Source organism: Brachionichthys hirsutus, unplaced genomic scaffold, assembly GCF_040956055.1.
Source record: "Brachionichthys hirsutus isolate HB-005 unplaced genomic scaffold, CSIRO-AGI_Bhir_v1 contig_796, whole genome shotgun sequence".
Lineage (NCBI taxonomy): Eukaryota > Metazoa > Chordata > Actinopteri > Lophiiformes > Brachionichthyidae > Brachionichthys > Brachionichthys hirsutus.
The window spans coordinates 262376-283709 of NW_027180331.1; the positions used below are offsets into that span (position 1 = coordinate 262376).

General features: G+C 42.2%; 1 protein-coding gene across 1 annotated transcript in view; it reads left to right on the forward strand.

The window, feature by feature from the left end:
- Nucleotides 1–504: 504 nt before the first annotated feature.
- The window catches only part of LOC137912977 (dystonin-like), a 73110-nt gene continuing 52280 nt past the window's right edge, over nt 505–21334 (forward strand). The window contains exons 1-11 of the mRNA XM_068757107.1: nt 505–595; nt 9979–10040; nt 11643–11732; nt 14863–14940; nt 15958–16050; nt 19258–19424; nt 19594–19706; nt 19854–19960; nt 20040–20159; nt 20407–20502; nt 20590–20717. Coding sequence (XP_068613208.1) covers nt 505–595; nt 9979–10040; nt 11643–11732; nt 14863–14940; nt 15958–16050; nt 19258–19424; nt 19594–19706; nt 19854–19960; nt 20040–20159; nt 20407–20502; nt 20590–20717 — 1145 coding nt within the window. The remainder of the gene's footprint in view (nt 596–9978; nt 10041–11642; nt 11733–14862; nt 14941–15957; nt 16051–19257; nt 19425–19593; nt 19707–19853; nt 19961–20039; nt 20160–20406; nt 20503–20589; nt 20718–21334) is intronic.

Below are 21334 nucleotides of genomic sequence, written 5' to 3' on the forward strand. Positions count from 1 at the left end.
AATAAAAGCGGAGCGCGTAACGAGCCGGTTCAGAGACGCGTGTTATTCCACGCTGTAAAAAATGAACAATTCATTCAGCCTTCATTTGGACATCTTATTTTACTTCTTGACTCGAATGCGTAAAAATGAGGTGATCCCTGATTAAGACTTTACGCTTTGTTTTAATACATCTCTATGTTACAGTAATTTTATTTTTTATTTTATTTTTACCACATTTAAGCCTCAGGCTTGGATCAGCTTGTCTGGTTCAGTCAGACTTTCTTTTTTTTTGCAGCGTAACGCGTCCGGCAACCCTTCCTATCATTCTTCTGATCTCCGGAGAGGAAATGTCGCCTATTGGACGGGCCGCAGGCAAAGGGCGGGATGTAGGGCGTTTCCTTTTAGTGCAACAACAGCGCCGGTCACTCTTGAGTCCTCGGCACATTCACGCTCACATGCACACAAAAACACGCGTGCACACGCAGGGCGCAGGCCGGTGAATGTCCAGTTGCTGGAGTCCGGGTTATGGCTCAGTACGGAGCGCAGGCGAGCGTGGCGCTCTCGGACGAGCAGGAATACCTCCAAGCTTATGAGGATGTTTTGGAAAAATATAAAGGTAGGATCAGTGATGACTGGATGTTGGTGAAGAAATTGCTGCTTGACAGTTCAACAAATGACAGCCTGCCCACTCTCTCTCTCTCTCTCTCTCTCTCTCTCTCTCTCTGAGTGTCTTTATCCCATCGGTGGGAAAAGTGGGAATATTTCCTGCATGACATCATGAACTTCAGCAAACCAAGACAAAGGGTTTATTATTGGATAGTGAGTGAATCATTTGTAATGTTTTGTTGGTAAATGGGAACATTTGAAGATTTGCTGATTGCAAAAATATATATATATTGTCAAATTGTGTAAACAGAGAAATCAGGCCTCTTAATTGAGTTAAACATGTAAATTATTTACTTTTAGTTGAGCTAAACATGCAATTTATTTACTTTTAGTTGAGCTAAACATGTAAATTATTTACTTTTAGTTGTAGGCTGATCAGCCACAGCAGCATTGCAATGGTTGATCACCCTATTATCATGACTGAGCGCTGCCTGTGTGAACTATGGGATGTCTCATGTCAGGAAGGACCACGGCAGAGCAGGATGAGGCTTCACGCCGCTCCATGTAGCTCATCCTTTTGGGGTTCATCTCCTAATTGTTGAAAATCCATCACACACAGGAGTCTGAGCTACTCAGCGTCTCTTTGACCGCTCGCTATCTGCAGTTGGGCCTTGGAGCAATGGCGGAGCAGAATTCAAATTGACGGAGCAGTACTTTTAACCCTTTTGTGTTTCTTCCCCCCCCAGAAAGTAAAACCACAACACACAGTGTTCTCAATTGTACTGAGGAATGGTCATGAGGGGTGTTCTATCAGCTGTTTGAGAGCTGCAAGCCAGGAGGGCCAGTCAGCTGTGGTGGAGGGTTTAAACGCCCTGACTGGAATCACATGACGCATCATCATTAGGAATCTGTAGCTGCCTGCTGGCGGAGGAGCCGTCTCACACATCCAGCTTATCTCCCATGTTTTCTTCTTCTACTTATTAGCAGACTCTGTTTAGTTTAAAGATATAGAGATGTATTTTTTTTTGGAGGAGGTGTTCAACTTCCCTCTAGCTGCAAGAACAATGAACCTCTCAAGGAACGGTAAGGCTTTCTAAAAGCGCTGACGGAGCCTCACAGTAATGCTACTCATTTTTTTGTGTTCTACAGGTAACTCTTTTCTCTCGTCCTGTTACTTGTACGTTAAACTGCCTACTTACTATATGTGTGCTTATTGAGTGGTTCTGACACAAAGCAAAGATCAGCTGGATGCGCTAATCATTACTTTTTTGCAAACTCAGCTTCAGCCCTCTTCTCATCTTGCTCTGTTTACGGCGCTCTCTTCATGGCAGAAACCGTTTCTTAATTTCTTAGCATTTATTTAGAAGCCAGTTAAGGAGAGAGGCAGAAAGCTATATATGAACATGATCGATTCATAGTTCTTTTGCACATTTTCCTTTTGAGGAAACCTGTTGTAAGTTAGTTTTTTTATAAGATAATGTATGCGGAGGTAGTTCTTCACAACACCAGAGTAAGCAGAGCAAATCTTTAGCTCTTACCTCCCCTGAAACAAACTTGTCTTTCTGACTTAAACTCGCTTCAAACTGTAAAGACATAATATTTCTATAAAAGTGTTTTGTTTGCGTCTCCAAAGACGAAACATTTTTCTGAAGCTGAACGCTGTCAAGTCTCAGTTGTTATTGTCGCTGAAGTTTTATTTGCAGTGGATGGGATCGCCCGGAGCCCTTCCCTTCAGGAGAGATTTTCACAACAGAGTTCTCAATTGTAACCGAACAAACACCAACACACCAGTAAACACAACAGACGATGGGGCAACAAGACATGGGTTTGGATTGGGGGGGGGGGACTTTTTGACTCACGGGCCACAATGGGTTCTAAAATTTGACAGAGGGGCCGGGCCAGGAACGGATGGATGGAGTGTTTGTGTGAGCTAATATAAATGACTCAGGAGGGTGCTTTTCTTGTTGTCTGGCTTCATCCCACTGTCATCAAACACCCTCTGAGTGGGTGTGGCTGTCAGGTCAAGAGATCAAATAAAAAAACTGCAGGAGAAGCTGCACAGGCCTCAATGTACAGAGGAGGAGGCACGCCACTGCGTTGAGAAGAGATGTTATATTGTTGTAATTTTTATTTTTTTGCCACTCAGCGTAACACGTGAACATTCGTGCAGATCTCACTGCTCAGACTGTGAAAATGCCACTTTAATGAGGCGTTAGCGCTAATAATATACCCATTGTGGAATTCTTCTGAGGCAGAATGAATGTCAATGCATGCGGTACAAAAGAGTGTAAATCTGAGTCGAGAGATAAATACCTGGTTTCTTAGACGCACGGAACGGCTAATGACACAGCAGTGGATGTGAGGGTTCACACTGTTCCCTCTGAGCCACGCCGCTAATCGCCCCCTCACAGGAAGGCTATTCAGCGGATTAGATGTTTGGTGCTTTTGGGCGGCTCCTTAAGATGTAACATGGCATAAGTTTTCACAAGATGTAATGTACAGCTGGACACACATGAGATTGTTTTATTGAGAGGATTGAATTCAAGCTAAAGACACATTATAATTGTTTTTAATGGCCAAACACATTTTTGGCACAGCTGTGTTCAGGAACACTGCAGAGATAGAAATGAATAGAAACCGAAGGATCCTCGCTAAAGCTAAATCTGTGACACTGCACTCCTGCCCATGAGCGAGTCGCCCAAAAATACATTTGTCCTCAATTTAATATGACAAGTGGAAACGATCTCTGATATAAGATCAGTATTTGTGGCTCTTAAGCACGACGCGTTGTCGTTGTTGGAGGTTTGTTTCGTGTCAGGAGAATCAAGTGTTATCCATGTCCAGCATGGGACAGTCTCTGCAATAGGAGGGTGTGGTCTGTCTGCATTACAATTTAATCTGATTTTATAATATGAATTACTGTGGACAGATTAAGAAAGTGGATGATAATCAAGATTAGACAACGTTCAAGTGTTGCTTTCATCACCGAACCTGTCGGCGAGAGAGCTTTGCGTGTGTTTTTTTGCACAGTCATTGCCTTTGTCCATCCTCCTGCCCAACCCTTCTATGTCGACAGCCCACTCATCACATTCAGATGGCCCGGTGGCCCACACACACACACACACACACACACACACACACACACTCGCACACACAGGCTTGGTCTGTGGAATCTGCGACTCTACAAAAGACACTTTGTTGTCCGGCAGCAGTGCCAACAGGACCTGGACATGTGTTGACTTGACGATAGTTACACTCGTGTTCTGATTTCTTTTTTTTTTACTGAGATTTGAACTTTTTGCAGCCACACATTAGGAAATCAGTCCAAACCTGACTCGGCTCACAGATTAACATTCGCACACACTGTTAGCCATTGTTGCCTTATGGTTCACTGACCACGCTTCACATGTCTAGATTCTACATAATTGTTAAGACCTGTTAAATGAAAACACAGAGAGTTAAATTTTTAGTGCTTTTAACAGATTTCACCTTGATGTTTTCTCTGATTAGCATATCAGTTGATTTTTATGGATAAATGAGAACAATGCCTTTATTTGATCATAAATGTCTACCTGATTTACAAAGTTTTATGCAAACATCAAAATGTTAAAAATCAAATCCTTACATAGTAAATACTGGACAATACTGGATAACGGTCAACACCGGTCCAAGCCCTTCTTTGAAAACCAGAATCATCTTTATCCGAACCAGTGGAGCGCTCAGAAAGCCTTTTACAGCTCCATCGGTCCGCAGCTGCAGAAACACGCCTGTGTTTTATTTACTGTGTGTTTTTTAATCCTCTTAGATTTTGCACATTGTGAAGTATGCATTCTATGTCCATCTGGAATACATTTGATTGACTTGTTTGCAGTTAATGTAGTTTAACTGCGTCTGCTAAACGGCTTGCCGTTGTGGATATAAATGTTGTATTTATTTGCTGTCATAGTGACGGGAAGGCCGGCATGACTGAAACTCATTCCGCAGCTTCGCTTCGCTCATCTGGCATGAGATCATCTTGCACGCGTCTGTCCCACCCCTGACTCATACTCTGTAGCCTTTCCTGTCTATCTCTCCAGCAGCACCACCCTTCTCTCCTGAATGCAGCAAATGCTGGGAAGTGATCCCGTATCTGCACTAGTGCAGCTTTCCTTTCGCCACCATTTCATAGGAGGCCACGAAAGCAAGGCGTTCCGTCTGTTCCATCCATTGTGATTGTGTTGAGTTTAAAGTTATGTGAGAACGGCGGCTATATTCATATATCAAGTCTGATATCAGCTGTAACTTCAGAAGAATCAGAAGTCAGTGAGGAATCATGTAAATATATGGATGGCTAAGAGAATTAAAGTACAAAACCAAATACAAGCGAGGTGGAAAAACTCTAAAATATACATTTATTAAGAATACCTCCGTAAATCCAGGAGCATTGTGGTTGATGCAATGTGAGAAAGGCAGAGGAGGCCCAGAACTGGCCTAATCATTTCATTTTGGAGTTTTGTTCTCTATAAATTGTATGAAAATGATTCGATAGCATTTGTTCAAAATGCTATCGCACGTCACAGAAAACATGCCCTATTACTCTCAAAACTACTTCAGAATGATGATGTGATTGTAATTGATGTTTAGTGGGGGAAAAGGACAATAAAACTTATTATGGTTCCACTTAACAGAAATGTCCAGTCAAGAAAGGCTCTGTCTGAAAATGAATGAATTCCCAACATGGCCTCCGATCGCAGTTCTGAGCTTCGGGCGGATCCGCTCTGCAATAATAGTGTAACTGGAGTCATAAACATTTAGCTGCATTTTATTCTGTTTTAATATGTGTAAATGTAGAAAAACACGTTCACAGGATAACATTTAAATAGAAAATTCTTCATAATCTGAATTTGAGTCTGCGGACGAAGGCGGATTTCCTCCTTTGGACAAATACTTATTTATTCACATGTGACAGTTGCAGCTGTTGTAGACGTGGGAGCTTCGACTGGAGTGTTAGCAGCTCTCTCTCTCTCTCTCTCTCTCTCTCTCTCTCTGTGTGTGTGTGTGTGTGTGTTCCTATTTGGAAGTGTATGTCCCATTAGGTCATTAATGCTCCCCCCCCCCACCCCTTAAGTGTGCTGAGTGCTTTTTTTTTGGTAGCATTAGCTGGTATAGGTCTGCCGTCACCGCCATCCTCCAATTGCTTTACTTCAATATTTTAACGTCATTTACAACCTGAAACACAATATTACTATTTTCAGTAATATTACTATAGGAGACACACAGTAAAAATAATTCCAATATTAGACAGTATTTTCTCTCTGCTGCAGTTTTATAGTTTTATTCATTCGTAGTTTCAGGGGAAACAATGATGACGGAGAGAGAAAAAAAAAAACGGCTCATGCTTTTCCTCTTCAGTGTGTCTGTTATTCACTTTCTCTGGAAATGTCATATAAAAGATAACAATAATATCCACAATGGTGCCTTTTCTTTACCTGTGAACAAAGAACAATGCCTGGGAGGATGGCTGTAAAGGCTGGGCAGCCTGTGTCGTTTACTGAGCTGTTCCAGCCACATATTTCAGGTGCTGCCCTGCCTGTTTGCGACGGATGCCTGTAGTAAAGAATGATAAAAATGCACCTGCTCTTGTATTATTGTTTACTTCCTATCCCGGTGACACGATGACTACATGGCTTTTTCAATGCACTGGAAGAAGGTTTGTGCTGAGTCATCACTTCTGTGAGCAACACGTACCGACCTTACATAGCTACTAATAGTGATACTGTTATTATTATTGCTATGTTATTGCTATTGTGTTATTATAAGACCTCCTTTTAATTAATTCTGACCTAATGTGTCATTAGTTTACACTTGGTTCTGTCGTTCATTGCTTTAATTATCTTCGTTATTCTACCAAACTGATAAGAGCTGAGCCAAACAGTACAGACAGTAACCTCGGCGTGCATTTTGAAATGCCTTCCACTGCCGCGCAACACACAGCCTCCACAAAACAAATCAGAGGTAACACGTGCCTTTGCTAAGTGAGCTGCTTGTTCAGCGAGCGTTGAACTAGAATGTTCAGCGAGTTCTTGTCTCCGCCTGGAAGCTTGAGGGCTTTTCAGTCGAGTCTTTATTGCTGCTTTAATTTCCCTCCGTGCGAGGTCAAGAGGATTACATAGGCGAGGTTTTGATTGCTAGGACTTTCTTTTCTGACTCTGCTCAGAATGTGAGGATATTTTAAAAGAATATCAAAGACTAACACTGCAGACGAACACAGGATTGAGGTAACCTTTGCAATGAAGGCCGTCACTAAGTGGGGCAGATGATTTGGCCTGACGTTGCAGGGGCAGGGAGGTTTAGGGTTGTTTCTATTTATACTCAGGCACTCTGCGGGGGGCTACAAATAAGTGTCAGCAGCTCTACGTATGTTTGCTGGTCTGCTGCATGTGGTTGACTCTTGGTCGTGGGCTCACACAGAAGCCACAATAACTGTGTAGTATCATCAGTAAGATTGATGATGTTGCTTGACATCATTGTTTAAAAAAAATAATAATAAAAAAAATAGAGCACTTGCTGAACATTATAGTCTCTGCGAATAATTACTGAAGATGGTTTAGTTAAGTCTAGTTTCTGCTTCATTACTACCAGTTTCTATTCACTTTATGGTGTAAATGTGAACTTTTAAAGGAGGCTTTAATAACAGCTCTTTTATCCAGACAGAGCCTGAGGCTTTGAATGTTTGAGTTCAAATGACATATGAGATGCAGGCAAGTCAGACAAGCTTTCACAATCCCTCAAATTGAACCATTGTAGGTAACAGATGTCTGCTTAACACATGCCAAAGCACCCAGACCTGCCAAATACCTGACACTGAAGGGAGAACGTAGAATCAGCAAAAATGAAAATGATGTCAATATTCTTCACCATTCAAAACAGTCTAAATAAGTGTTTTCAGTAAAATAAGTGCTGTATGCAGCTCCAGCTTTGAATCAGTTGCCACAATTGAGAGTATATTCACAATTTCTTTTTTTTTTTTTAAATAGGTAGAAAACATGTCTAAATCCCAAAATAGAGAATGTGTGTTGTTTTTTAGTTTAGTCTTTAATTATGCTTTCATGTTATGCCCGCTGAGCGTTCCGGTCTGGATTGACCCCGAGCCAGAGTTCATGCCTCATGTTTATTATCATGAAGTCCTCTAGAGGGCAGCATTCTATCAAAGGCTCAGTCTCAGCACATCCACAGCTGCTTCCTGTGTCTGCTTCTGTTTGTAATGCTGCTGTCAACGCTCTGCGACGTTTTTTTTTCTTTTTACACCATCTGTCCAGCGGCTGATGTTGCGTCTGTGGGGTTGGCCTGGGTGTAATATGTGAAGTGCAGTCGTCTATAGCTGGCCTCTGTTTCATTCAGCTCTGTCCTGTGATGCTGGACAGTTTCCTTGACGACTGGCCGCTCATCCGTTCTATTTTAATGCATCGCTCACTTGAGGTTTAGATATTTTGCAGCAAAGACCTGCTGAAAGTTAATGAGTGTCTTTCTCATTGGTGGAAGAGCTTTATTTCTCTGCTGTGTCTTGCGGAGGCAGATCCAATGACACAGCAGCACTGCTGATAAATATAACCACTATTACAGATTCTCATTGATCTATGGCTTCTTGTCAGACTTTGAGCCACGTGTAGAACATCAAGCAAAATTGGAGACGGATCAACCCACCCTCTAATTCTCTGCAGCTTTGTCACTCACTATTTTTTAGAGGAACTGAATGTAAAACTCTGCAGAGAATAATAATAATAATGCAGAGTTCCAACTTATCCTTGAAATGCATGCACCTTTGCTGTAAGAGGATTAAACGGCCCACAATAATAAAAAGGACAATGTGAGCATACAGTATATATCACTATCATGTGTATTTTAATGCCATTAGGAACTGAAACTTCTTGACTACCCTTTATTTTAATCTTGCATCCTGACGTCAGAGAAACACGCTTACAAGATGACATGACTGTAGCCTAGAGATTTACAATCCCATATCTTAGGACAGAAACGCTGCATATCTATCCTACTTTGATGGAAGTGATCAGTATAATGAACATGCAATAAATATAAAAACACTCAGCGGAACAATTTCCATAGAACCATAACTGCTTTTTATTTTTTTATTTTTTTCCAGTTGAATCATGAAGGTTTGTTTTCTCCTAGTCGCCTCATCAGTTGCGCAACTGGGATATGATTATTGGAAAACACATCCACGTGTATAATAACCTCTACTGCTCAAGTTACGCTTGTAGAGATGTTGCGTAATAATGCAAAAGTGCTTCATATATTCCGTCTTAAATGAACTGGCTGCATCCTGAAAGAGAACACTTGATTTATTTCTGGTGGTTTCGAGTACTGCTGTGAGATAAACACCAAACTGATACGGAAAGTAAAAATGGTGAGCAGCCACAGAAAACCTGACGGGACTCGTTCTGGATACTTTGGGAGAAACGGAGTCGCGGCTGCACTAGAGGCAGGAAAACTAGGAAACGGAGGAGACTGACGCTGTTTCCTCAGTCACTCGTCCACATGGCATCCGTCTTCCTGAACCACGACCCTGGTGAAAGCCCTCGGGAGCCAGTGCCGAGGATGAAGAGCCTGTTAGAGACGGAGAGGGAGTGCAGGGCTTACCTGGTGACTCTAATGTGCTGCATGGGTTGGTGTCAATCTCACTGCTCCTTGAACGTTTCGTTTTGTCTGTGCTTGTTCATTATCATTGATTGAAGGCATAATGTCATCGTTAGTCCTGTAGGCAAAAAAAAAAAAAGTAGCCTTGGAGAAAATGTGATTTAGCCAGCAGTTTATTGGTAAAGTTTCTAATGTGCCTGCAGCATCTTTTGTTCATTGAGAGGACTCGTAGAAGCTACAAAATGAGTCACCAGTCAGTTCTGGTAAATGCCCTGAATCAGGCTTTGGGCTGACATTGAATAGAACAGTTGCTGATCATTTTGAATAGAAAAACGAGGTATGTGTTTTTCCTTTACTTTAAACTCAAATTGAAACTGAAAGGGCTTTAGTTTGCTGTGGTGACGGGTAGAAAAACACACACACTGTGGTCAAGAGCATGTGGTCATTTCAGCCTGTGGTAAACAACCATCTTTTTAGCCACTTGGTTCTTGTGGTCTTCACATGTCTCTAACTTTCTTTCTTTTTTCAAGATGTCAATCTACACCTAAACTATTTATTTATAAGGAACACTGCACATCAACTGTGCCAAAGCAAATGACTGTAAAGCATGCTACCAGGCGTAATATTTCCTAACAGGCAATAAAAAAAAAGCTGCATACAAACCAGAAATAGATTTGTCTACTTATGTCTTTTTAAAAATAAAATAGCTTTTAAAGTTCTATGATTATTCATTGGATGTTTTTTCTGTCTTATCTCCAGATGAAAGAGACAGAGTGCAAAAGAAGACGTTCACAAAGTGGATAAATCAGCATCTGATGAAGGTAAGAAGTGACACGCAATGGTTGCTTCCTACTTTTGTCCCTGTCATCATGTCACATTTCTGTATTTGACAACTGACCTGAACTCACATTCATCACATGCATTCATATGGAAGCAGGTATTCATTTGCACATGAAAATGAAACCTCTGCAGCAGTCAGCGGCCACGTCCCTCTATTAGAAACAATCCTTTAGAGAATAATTGGCAGTGACATCTCTAAACACTTGTTTGGTCGTAACATGTTAACATTCCTCCGAGATATTATCGACGCTCATTAAAAGCCATTCAGCCGTGCTGGTGTGCCGCTGCAGAGACAGGGTGTCTTCTGTTGGCAAATGAATTTGGTTACTTTGGCACTGCATCTGTCTGTGGAATTTAATGGGACCTTTAGCAGACTGACAAGTGTTGGCATGTCTCATTTGCTGTGAGATTAAAATGAGGAAATCACTAGCTGAGATTACCGTGCAGCCTTGTAATTGATTGGTTTCATGCATCAGACGTAGCCTATGTGAGTCATGGCTATGGAACCCTGTGAACTGGGCATCCTCCCAGGAAACAGATAAAAAACAAAAGACTCAGATATATAAAATCAGTGTCTTAATGAGCAACAAAGTGATGATAAATATTAATATTTGTTTGTTTGATCTGTAATCCATATTGACCAATGAGAAGCACAGGACAATTAAACGGGAAATCCCCCCCCCCGTTTAGTGTTTTTCTTTGTATGATACTTTTTTCTTTCAAGAGTCAACACTGATTATTTCCTGTCACTGCTGGCATCAGGTCCAAACTCAAAAAGCATACTGCAGTTTAATTTATGAGCAGACGCCTGCAGAACTAATAGCATTCCCACCAGTTTAGCAGTGTTTAGCAGTGTGTTAAGCGGTGAATGCTCAGTCTCTTATTGCATTAATGCCATTATCAAGTAAAAACTACTTTACAGATAACATTATTTTTATTAAACCTTTTTCATATTAATAAATATTAAGTTTTCATTTAAATATTTTCATTTTTTCCCCCACAATTTGAGCTTGATTTCTGGAGGTCTACCACATGGTCAATGAGAAATTGGTGCTGAGTAATAGTTATGGCGGGGGGTATGCTTTGCTGTCCCAATAACATAAGGGCGCAGTTCTATTTTGGCTCCACAGCTGTGGCTGCTATCTGGGATTAGAGCGATGAAAACCCTGTGTGAAAGCAGGTCAGCAGGAGGGGGCTTTCAGAGGCCTGGTATTTAGGACAGGAAGGCGAGGAGGAGAACGGACACACGGTTGAGTTCTGTGAGAGGGTGTTACAATGAGACGATAACTCAGTGAACTATGAGGGAACAACAGCAATACCACGCTTGATGCAAAATGACTAACACAGGTTTTTTTTTTCTAAATCTGGGATCAAACAGAAGATGAAACTTTGCAGTTCCTGTATGTCAGGCGTGAGAGTATGGGAGACGCTCATGGTTCCCAGTGTGATCCTCAAAGAGCTGCACTTTCCTCCAGTTTAGATTACAAACCAATTACTACTGATATAACGAGCAGCATTCAATGAAAGGTTGTGTCACCATCGTAGCATGTTGGCTCACCCTTTGCTGTCTGCTTCTCATCTAGGTACGCAAGCATATCAGCGACCTTTATGAAGACCTGCGAGATGGACATAACCTGATATCGCTGCTGGAGGTCTTGTCTGGAGACACTTTGGTGAGTTAAACTTGTTTCACTCGCTGAAGCTTTAGTGCTTAGATTCCCTTAAGAGACAGTTAAACAAAGTTATGCAACGTTGACGGATGTTTGGTACTCTGGTGTTTTTGTGATGGTGCTAAGTTGCTAGAACAGTTTTCATTGAGATTGGTCATGAAATCATAAAACACTCGGATTGTCATAAGACACAAGTGAGGAATCTGCCCCCCCCCCCCCCTCTTGTCGAGCCATCTGTCTCCACTCGGAGTTTATTTTCCTCCTTTTCACTTTTGCAACTGATAGTGGAAATCAATTTAAATGTCAATTCCAATCAATTTGACCAGACTTGGACAAATAATCAACATTAATAGACCCTGCATCATATTTATATGGTTGTCGTGGCGATTTAAAATCATTATAGCCATGAGCAGAACAGGAATCTGTGCTGTGACAGTCATTAAAACACAGAGAGATCACTGTAACGGGAATGATTTCATGAAACCGCTAATTAACTCTGTTCAAACTTGATTGGTGACTCAATTCATTTGAGGCTGTTTGGTTCCATGTGTGGGAATTCTCCTGAGAAGCTAGGTGGCTAAATCCTTTTGCAAATATCAGCGTGGCAATGCACTGCATTTATCACGCTTTACATCTATTATTTTTATCACATGGTATTATTATGTTTATAAATGTAGAAAAACTAACTTGAAAGTAATTTTTTTGTTGTACTGAAGCCACGTGTCTGTTTTTTGTGCCAAATGTAATTCAAAACTGAGGTTTAAACAGAATTAGCAGTGTCATTGTTACTAACTAATAGATTGTCTGTATGAATTTAAACACAAATGTGGCTTTGTAACAGGACCATATAAATACTACAGTATATGTAAAGCCTTTCTTGCTTGATCCTGGAGAAGGTGCGGGGGCCCACGCTGTCTGTAGGACAGGTCATGTGTGCTGACCCTCACTTATACACGTCAGGGCAGGCAGCTGCTCAGAGTATGCGGCTGCAGAGACCACCGGACTGCTGCTTGTTTCCTGTGTTATTCTTGGTTAACGTGTCCGAAGTAAGATAATCCATAATGGCATCATGCTCTGATGGCCCTTACCGTATTAAAACTGCATGTATTCCTGTGTGAGGTGCGTCATTCATTGGCTACTCCAGCGTGACTAACTCTCATCCTCTAAGTGGCCTTTTATTTTTTCCACGTTACATCCTGTCTCCCTCTCCTTACCCACTCTTCTGTTGTCCATTCTTCAATTGGTTCCTATCCATTGTCTAATGTCCTTTGATTTGGCCGCCATGTCTTCCTTTCTTCCCCATGTGTTGCCTTATCGGTGATAAGCCAAGGGAGCGTGATTTTCTGAAGACATTGCGGTTGGTGAGTGGGACAGAAGCATGTGCAGTTGAGCAGCATGGAGACACGGTGGATGATGATGATGATAAGGGGGTACGTGTGGCTTCCCCCCCTCCTCACCCCACCGCTTGTTTTTTTTTTACAAACTAATACCATCTGTGTCATAGAAATATAAATAATGTGTTCTAGTAATTGATGTTATTTATAAAGATAATTCATAAATATCATACCTAACAATTAAAGTGTTCAATGATCTGCCTGTTATCTGCGTCTGCACCAGGTATGAAACGGGGCTACATGGATGCTCTCTAATCAGTCTGAGAGTTTTATCATGTGGCTAATTTCTACTGTTTCACCTCGTTGAACAGCCAACGTGTCACAGAGAGGCTGAAAGACAAAGCTAGTCAAAAAAAGAAAAGGCAAAGCTGTAAAGTGGAGCTGGAGAGGAAATATTTATCTCTGCAATTTAATTTATTCTTTCTTCATTGTACAAATGTTTCATTCCAATATTGATATATTCATTCATTTTTAATAATATTATGTTGTGAATAACAGATTTCTATATTTGAAACTGTTTGAATTTTAGTTTAGGCTATTATTGTTTCTAATGTAATTTATATGATTACTTAAACAATTTTATTATTTACAATACAGTTCTAATTAAACATAAAATAATTAACAACGTTTTTATTTAATGTCTTTGTTTATAGATTATTTATCTGACTGGTAAATTAATTCTTTGCTTTTTAAAATAAATCAAATAATTAGCTATTAATTAATTAAATATTTTATTGTTTTCCTTGACATTTGTGGTCCTTTTAGTGTGTGTGTGTGTGGGTGTCTAGGTGTGTGTGTGTGTGTTAACAGGAGTGTAGAAATAATCCTGCTGCATCCTTTCAGAGGGCTACATTATCGCTTTGGTAAATTATCTAGATTTTCTAAGGCTTAGTATTATTTTTCCTTTTCCCAATCCTACTAATTCTGTAATTTCAGCTCAAAATTATGAATTACAATGTTGCTCAAATTGTGAGATGATGATGATGATGATGATAAACGTGCATGTGATCAGAAAAATCAGTTAGCTTCTGGCTCAAATCTTCCTTTTAAATGTATATTTAAGAGGGAAAAGACACAAGTCAACAGATTTGCCACAATTGACCATGAAAAGTCTTTGAAATATGCAATAATAAATTGGAATGAAAATTGCCCATGACGCTTGTGTCTTTATGCCCAGCTCACACGCCGTGCCCGTCATTGCATGGTGAGCGCCAGGATGCTATTCCTCTACTGCTTTTAGGTGTTCTGCTATTTTGAAGATGTGAATGAGATTCACTGAGGTAAAGCTGTGGGAGGAGTAATAAAAGTTGTTTCCTCGCTGTGCTTCACTCTCAAGCGGCTGAACGCAGCACAGGTCTTTAGCTGTCGTTGCACCCGCCCTTCAAATCATTTTCCATTTCGTGACCTCATGCTGTGGCTCCTGACTGACCTCGTGCATTCCTTTGCAACTTTCAGATGAGTTCTGTTAATGTACATTTAGTTCATTACGCGGTAAGAGTAAAATATACATTTTGGAAAATGCTCTGTATGTGCAGTCTTTGTTTGAGTTTGGACAAATGGCCTCACTCCTTGTGGGCAGCGTTTATTTGTTCTTTTAAGTCTCAACTTCACCAGATCAGCGGGTAAGAACACGGGCGCATGTCCAGAATTGTCTCGGGTACTAGTAAACTATTTAAAATCCTCTGATGCTGCGAAGAACCCTGATTGCCATTCATGGGCCCTCTTTCCTATTTCTGCAGCCTCGAGAGAGGGGGAGGATGCGCTTCCACAGACTCCAGAACGTTCAAATAGCACTGGATTATTTAAAGAGGCGGCAGGTATGGATCAATTCACATCCACACAACTTCTTAAACTCTTGTTCTGTCACACCTTAGATGGAGGACTGGAATACATTGATATTTATTCATATATATGTACCGGTACTTTCTTTTACATATACTTGTATATATTTAATATATAAATACATGCCACAACACATAGTTAAACATAATGGTCACAGTAAATTGCTTCTTAACAGCCCCGCTCATTTCAGAATCACCTAGCTGGCGTAGTGGTTAGCGCTGTCGCCTCACACCAAGAATATTCTCCCTGTGCCCGCGTGGGTTTTCTCCGGGTTCCTCACACCTCCAAAAACATGACATTTGGGTGAACTGATTACTCTAAATTGTCCGTAGTGTAGGAGTGTGTGCGCAAATTGTTGTCTGTCTCTGTGTGGCCCTGTGATGCGCTGGCGACGCGTCCGAGGTGTAGCCCGCCTCTCGCCCATAGCAAGCTGGGACAGGCTCCAGCAGACCCGTGAACCCACACAGCGGAGAAGCAGAAGAAAATGCCCGGATGGATGGATGGATGGATGGATGACTTTGAATCCTGTCTCTGGAGTGTTGTGACTGGCCTCCCTTCCCCCACCACTGTCAGGGCGAGATGAAGAGCGCAGCCTTACTGGGTCGAAGCCAGATGTGACATCATGCACGAGACAAAGGATCCATAGACAGTCACACATGAGGTGTTTGGTTGATTTAGCAGGAGGGCCCATCCATGCGTCCTTTACTGTCATTAAATGTAAAAAGATCCCACTGTTTAAGGAAGTAAGTCACGCATCACTTTGGACTGGGATTGATGGCAAATTCATGGGGGGGGGGGGGCGTGAAACAATGAATCCTAGCAAGCGCTCTGACATCATGTGGCTGTTGTGCCACCTTGTGGCGCTTCTCAGCCGACGTTTAAAATGGACAGAGCAGGTCCTAATTTGATACAAAGTCATAATTTTGAAGCTCAGGCAAAGAGTTTTAGCAATTTATTATGCTATATATTCATCACGTGTTTTCCATCATCAGGTCAAACTTGTAAATATCAGGAATGATGACATCACAGATGGTAACCCGAAACTGACTCTGGGATTGATCTGGACCATAATTCTGCACTTTCAGGTAAGTGTTGGCGCCTCATGGTACGAATTATTTTACCAATGAGGTACGGTACATAAGATGAAGAATTACCGTAAGGCAAGAGACAGGAGGATTACTTTGCATCTTGTGTTTTCGCCTGTGTCCTAAAATGACTGTTACTGTAAGATTACACAAAACAATCACTGAACGTATTTCCACAAAACGTGGTTGGAGGATGGGTCTCAGGTGAGATGAATGACCCCATAATATTTTCATACAGGTCAAGAGATAAAGGGGTGGATATATGAGGCCCTTAATGATAAAATTGGCTGATTTTGGGAATTTGTATCCGTGGGTTTATGCAATTTGTTTTTATTTAAATAAAGCTCAGGCCGGGTTCCAACAGCTTTGTTGAATCTCTGACAGCTTTAGTATTTCCAGAGAAATTTTGGATATTTTGTGCAGATCCAGCTCTGGTTGAACGACTTGGCGGTTGGCTTGACCTTAAATCATGGGCTGTGACTTTGATCAGGATTGAACTGTTTGAGGTTTTGACCACAAGATGTCAACGTTGTGTCATCTTATTAGAACGTGATGGCTGTGAACACGCCCCGTTAGTGTTGACTCCTCTTCAGTCTGGTAGACATGTCTTAGTATATTCACCAGAATTACGTGATAGTGGTTTGAAAGTAGTTGCAGCTTTGCTTGCAGCTTTGTGTTGTGTGTTTAGGATCTATGTGTCTGTGTGACTCATGTCCAATTGAGATAATGAGGGTGAAGGTGTTGGCCTGGTCTCAACCATGCAGACAGGAAGTGTGGGATGATGCTGTTAGTTACTTTAGGGCCTGTTTCTCCTTCACTTGGAAGGATTCATTGCGCTTTAGCAACAGGCCTGATTATATAAGCATGGCCGTCTGCAGATCGGCGTCTATGAATAGGGCATTATTTTATATGATGCATTTTGGAAGAACTGGTTTTGCCTGAGATTCTGGAATCACTTCCTGTTTAGAAAGCAGGGGTCGTCGACGAACACACGCAGTGTGAGCTTTTCTTGTTGCTGCTGATTATATATATATTTTTTATTAAATATTGAGAACAGTAGTCTTGACTTCAACTCTACACCCTGATGTGATTTTCCAATGCTTTGTTATTTGTATGTTAGATTCTCTCCATTGTTAAATCAGCACAGATAATGGAGTGATTTCATAACCTGAAGTTGCCGTTCTTTGTCACCATGTTAGAGCACGGACCAGCACCATGGCTTTCTGTCGTTTACAAAGAAATACTACCTCCTTCATAGTACTGCTCGAAACGGTGAAAGAAGTTGTCTTTTATAAGTGAAATGGAATATGGAAGTATAGCATCAGTGGACTTGACCAGCACCAGTTAGTGCTCTGCAGTTTGACCTGTGCGGGCTGTCAGGTGACTTTGACCTTCAGGGAAACTTCACTGGTTGTGCTTTAGAGTATCGTTGTATTTACTCATTCAGGCGACACTTATTCATCGTTCTTCAAAATAAAAGTCTTTACAGTTTCCTCCACAGCTGGAGATGGTGCGCTAGTTCTATGTAATGTGTGACTTCCCTGTAAGAACATTTGGACTCCTGTGAACTGTCATGGTGTTGATCTGATGAGGTAATAATTGTCTTGTGTAAACCACTGGACTTTAGCCCCACCTCTGGCTCCGCCCTCATGCGGCTTCATTAACAAAGTGAAACCACTTTGCTGTCCCGCTCCGATGTGGATATTCCAGCCGTTCTGATTCACTGGGACTCTGCTCTGGTTCGTGCAGTCAAACCCGGCGTATTTGGTGCAGCACCCCCCCCCCCCCCGCCACCACGTCCATGCGTCACACGTCACTGCAGACATAAATAAAAGAAAAGCCACTGTCAGCGGTGGCTGTAACGTCAGAGTGCCAGCTGTGCAGACAAAGCCTGAAACAGGTCTGTCCACAAGAGTCTTGCTTATCTGAGAGCTGAAAGTACGTTAGCCACGTTTGTGCATTTATTGTGTTTGTGCCAGACGAGCAAAGCAAGAGAAATGTTTCAAAGGTCAGAAAAGATTTAAGTGTCAGAGATCCTGTTAGAGAGAGAGAGAGAGAGAGAGAGACTCATTTGAGTGAGTCTCCTAAGAGTCGATGGAAGCAAATGTTGACTCTGAGTGGACTTTTACCGCTGGTTGCCGGGTCGCCTGTCACCACTGATCGTGGAAGGCACTTTGTTAGGATGACTTTTTGTCACCGGAGTCGTGTTTGTTCAGATTGAGCACAGCTGACTGGAAGCTGAAACTGTTGGGACCCCGTTGCAGTCAATGGGTAAGAGACTGTATGACTGTCAGCCATGGGAAACACCGCGGCCTGTGTTCGAGGCCCGAAGGAGGAAAGCTACGTTGACCCTATGAAAGCTCCACTGAAACCTGCGTCGAGAGAGCTCAAGGGTCGTCGCTATTTTCAGAGGAAGAAGAGGAAAGCGGAAGATTTTCAGCCTGTTGGGTCCCTGAAGAGTCCTGGAAGTCGGGCTGTTTCAAGTGAGGCCACCTGCGGTAGCGGAGCGCTTCAACATGGCCCAGATGCCAAAGCAGAGGAGTCCCAACATAAACCAGCAGCGATGGACCGACATCTATCCAGGCGAGGACGCGTCCTCACTGGCGTCTCTGTTGGAGAGGAACCAGTTTTGATCGTGAGCGATCCGGATAATTGGCTTCTAGGCGAGACATTACCTCACGGGTTGGAAAGGTTTTCCACAACGAAGACAGAAGACGGCAGAAAGCAGACCACTGTAGGTTGGAAAACTTCACTGTGTGAATGCGGCTTCCAAAGCTGCCTTAGCCAAAGGCGGTCTGCCTCTGAAGGAGCTTCTACATCGGCACCTGTCCTTAGAAACATCTTTAACATTTACAGTAGCTCAGTCTTTAGGTTCTAGCTGGTCTAAAAGGTACTTTTGGTTGTTGTTACTTTTGATTGCATTGTGTTTCAGGGCTCAGGGTTATTATTCATAGGGTTTTAAATTAGATCAGGGGTTCTATTTGGTGCGTGCCACAACTCCTGTCCAGCTTTATGGTAACGCATCAAGTGAAGTTATAAAAGCAGTCAAAACAGTGGAAAGGAAATCCCGAATCGGTCAAAAAATAAAACAACTCTAACATCGACTACCTTCCTATTCCACAAGTACTTAATGTGAGAGTTAGATATTTAATACATTTAGAGGCAGAGCCTCCTGCGTTCAACATCTGGTATTTGTCTTTGTGACAGATCTCAGAGATCCATGTGACAGGAGAGTCCGAGGACATGACAGCCAAGGAGAGGCTTCTGCTCTGGTCCAAGCAGATAACGGATGGCTATGTAGGTGTACGATGTGACAACTTCACCACATCCTGGAGGGATGGGAGGCTATTCAATGCCATCATTCATAAATACAGGTACTATACAGCACAGCACCCCAGCTACTGCAGGGACCTTTGCAGAACTGTGCACCTTTTTGAAACACCGCTGCCATATTATAAATTCAGGGGTTTATTGTGCACTCTCTTTTAGTTTAGCAGGACTTTCCAGCATTGTGTCACTGGTCTCTGTTTGTCTCTGCTGCAGACCGGACATGGTCGACATGAGTCGTGTGTCGTCACAGGCCAACCGATCAAATTTGGAGCGGGCCTTTTGTGCAGCCGAGCAGCTGGGGGTGGCCCGACTCCTGGACCCAGAAGGTGAGATCGGACGGTCTCATCGCGGTTTGAGTTGGTGAAAGACTCTTTTGTAGCGTGAATCATTGGTGAAACTTGGATTTTGGCTTGAAAGACAAGGCTTTGTTGCCTCCGTGAGTATTTTTATTTTGCCTTTTTCCCCCCCGTCAGATGTAGATGTTCAGTCTCCAGATGAAAAATCCGTCATCACATACGTTTCGTCACTTTACGATGCCTTCCCCAAAGTACCTGATGGTGTCGATGGAATCAGCCCCAATGTAAGTTAAGAGTACAACATCAACTCTGGCCAATCTCGTATTTGATCTGTGTTGTTGATGATCCTTTTCCTCTGCACAGGATGTTGATATCAAATGGGTGGAGTACCAGAACATGATCAAATATCTCAGCCAGTGGATCAAACACAATGTGGCCATAATGTCTGATCGATCGTTCCCCAACAACCCTGCAGAAATCAAGGTATTGAAACGTTTTAGCTTCATTTTGTTGAGCTTCACTTGCATCAATTTACAGAGCTGAATGAATGAATGAATATATTTATTAGATAGAATGTTAGAGTACAAGTACAGTCTAAATCTAAATTTTAAAGATGAGTATGGAAATACTGTATCCTCAGCGACACTTGTCCCAGTTCATATTTGCTCTGATGCGTTGTGGTACAAATGTAGAATTTGTTATTTTTTTTGCAATCTCTTTCCTTTTGCAGGCACTTTATACACAGTATCTACAGTTTAAAGAGCACGACATCCCGCTGAAGGAGAGCGAGAAGACAAAGATCAGCAATCTGTACAAAATGCTCGAGGTAAACAAAAACAGAATAGCGGCGTTTACTGCTTGTCATCTCACAGCCTGTGATGATTAAAACGTCTGTTTGCCCTGCATCTGACAGCCGTGGATCGAGTTTGGACGCATTCAGTTACCCCCGGGTCATCACCCTAATGATGTGGAGAAGGAGTGGGGCAAATTAATTATCGCCATGTTGGAGAGAGAGAAGAGCCTGAGGCCTGAGGTAGAAAGGTACGTGCAACTAGTGTGTTATTTGATGCGCGTCCTCACCTGACTCAGCATAGTCAGGTTGAATAATTCGCTTCAGTGGTTTGGCTTGAGTTTGGTGCAGCCCCTGCTCTGCACTGAGGTTCAGAGCCAGACGGAGCTACTTTTGTCTCACAGAAGCAGTTGATGATTTATGAGCTGCTGCCAGCGTGTAATGTTTAGTTCCACTTTAACAGATAAATTCAACCGCAGTGCTTTTTGCATTGTCATAATATAGTTCTGTTATGTGATGATTGAAAAGGTCAACGATTCCAGATGTAAATAAAAAAAGAAAAATAGGCCCATTTAATGTCACGTGAAGCTTCAGGGAAGATATGGTCTGTTTGATCAAAGGGTGACTGCTGAGTTATGGCATGCTCCACCAGGCTCTTTAGGAGCAGCTCTACTTTCCCGACAGCCTCACATGACACCTGCTGGTTGTTGATGTTCTGTCATTGATTAGATAAGGCTAACTTATGTCACCATTCCTACTTTCATGGCGTTTTTAGCAGCATATTTGCCTCACTGGGTGGCGTAGTGGTTAGCGATGTCCCCTCGCAGCGAGAAGGCACCGGGTTCGGATCCTATCTGTGCAGAGTTTA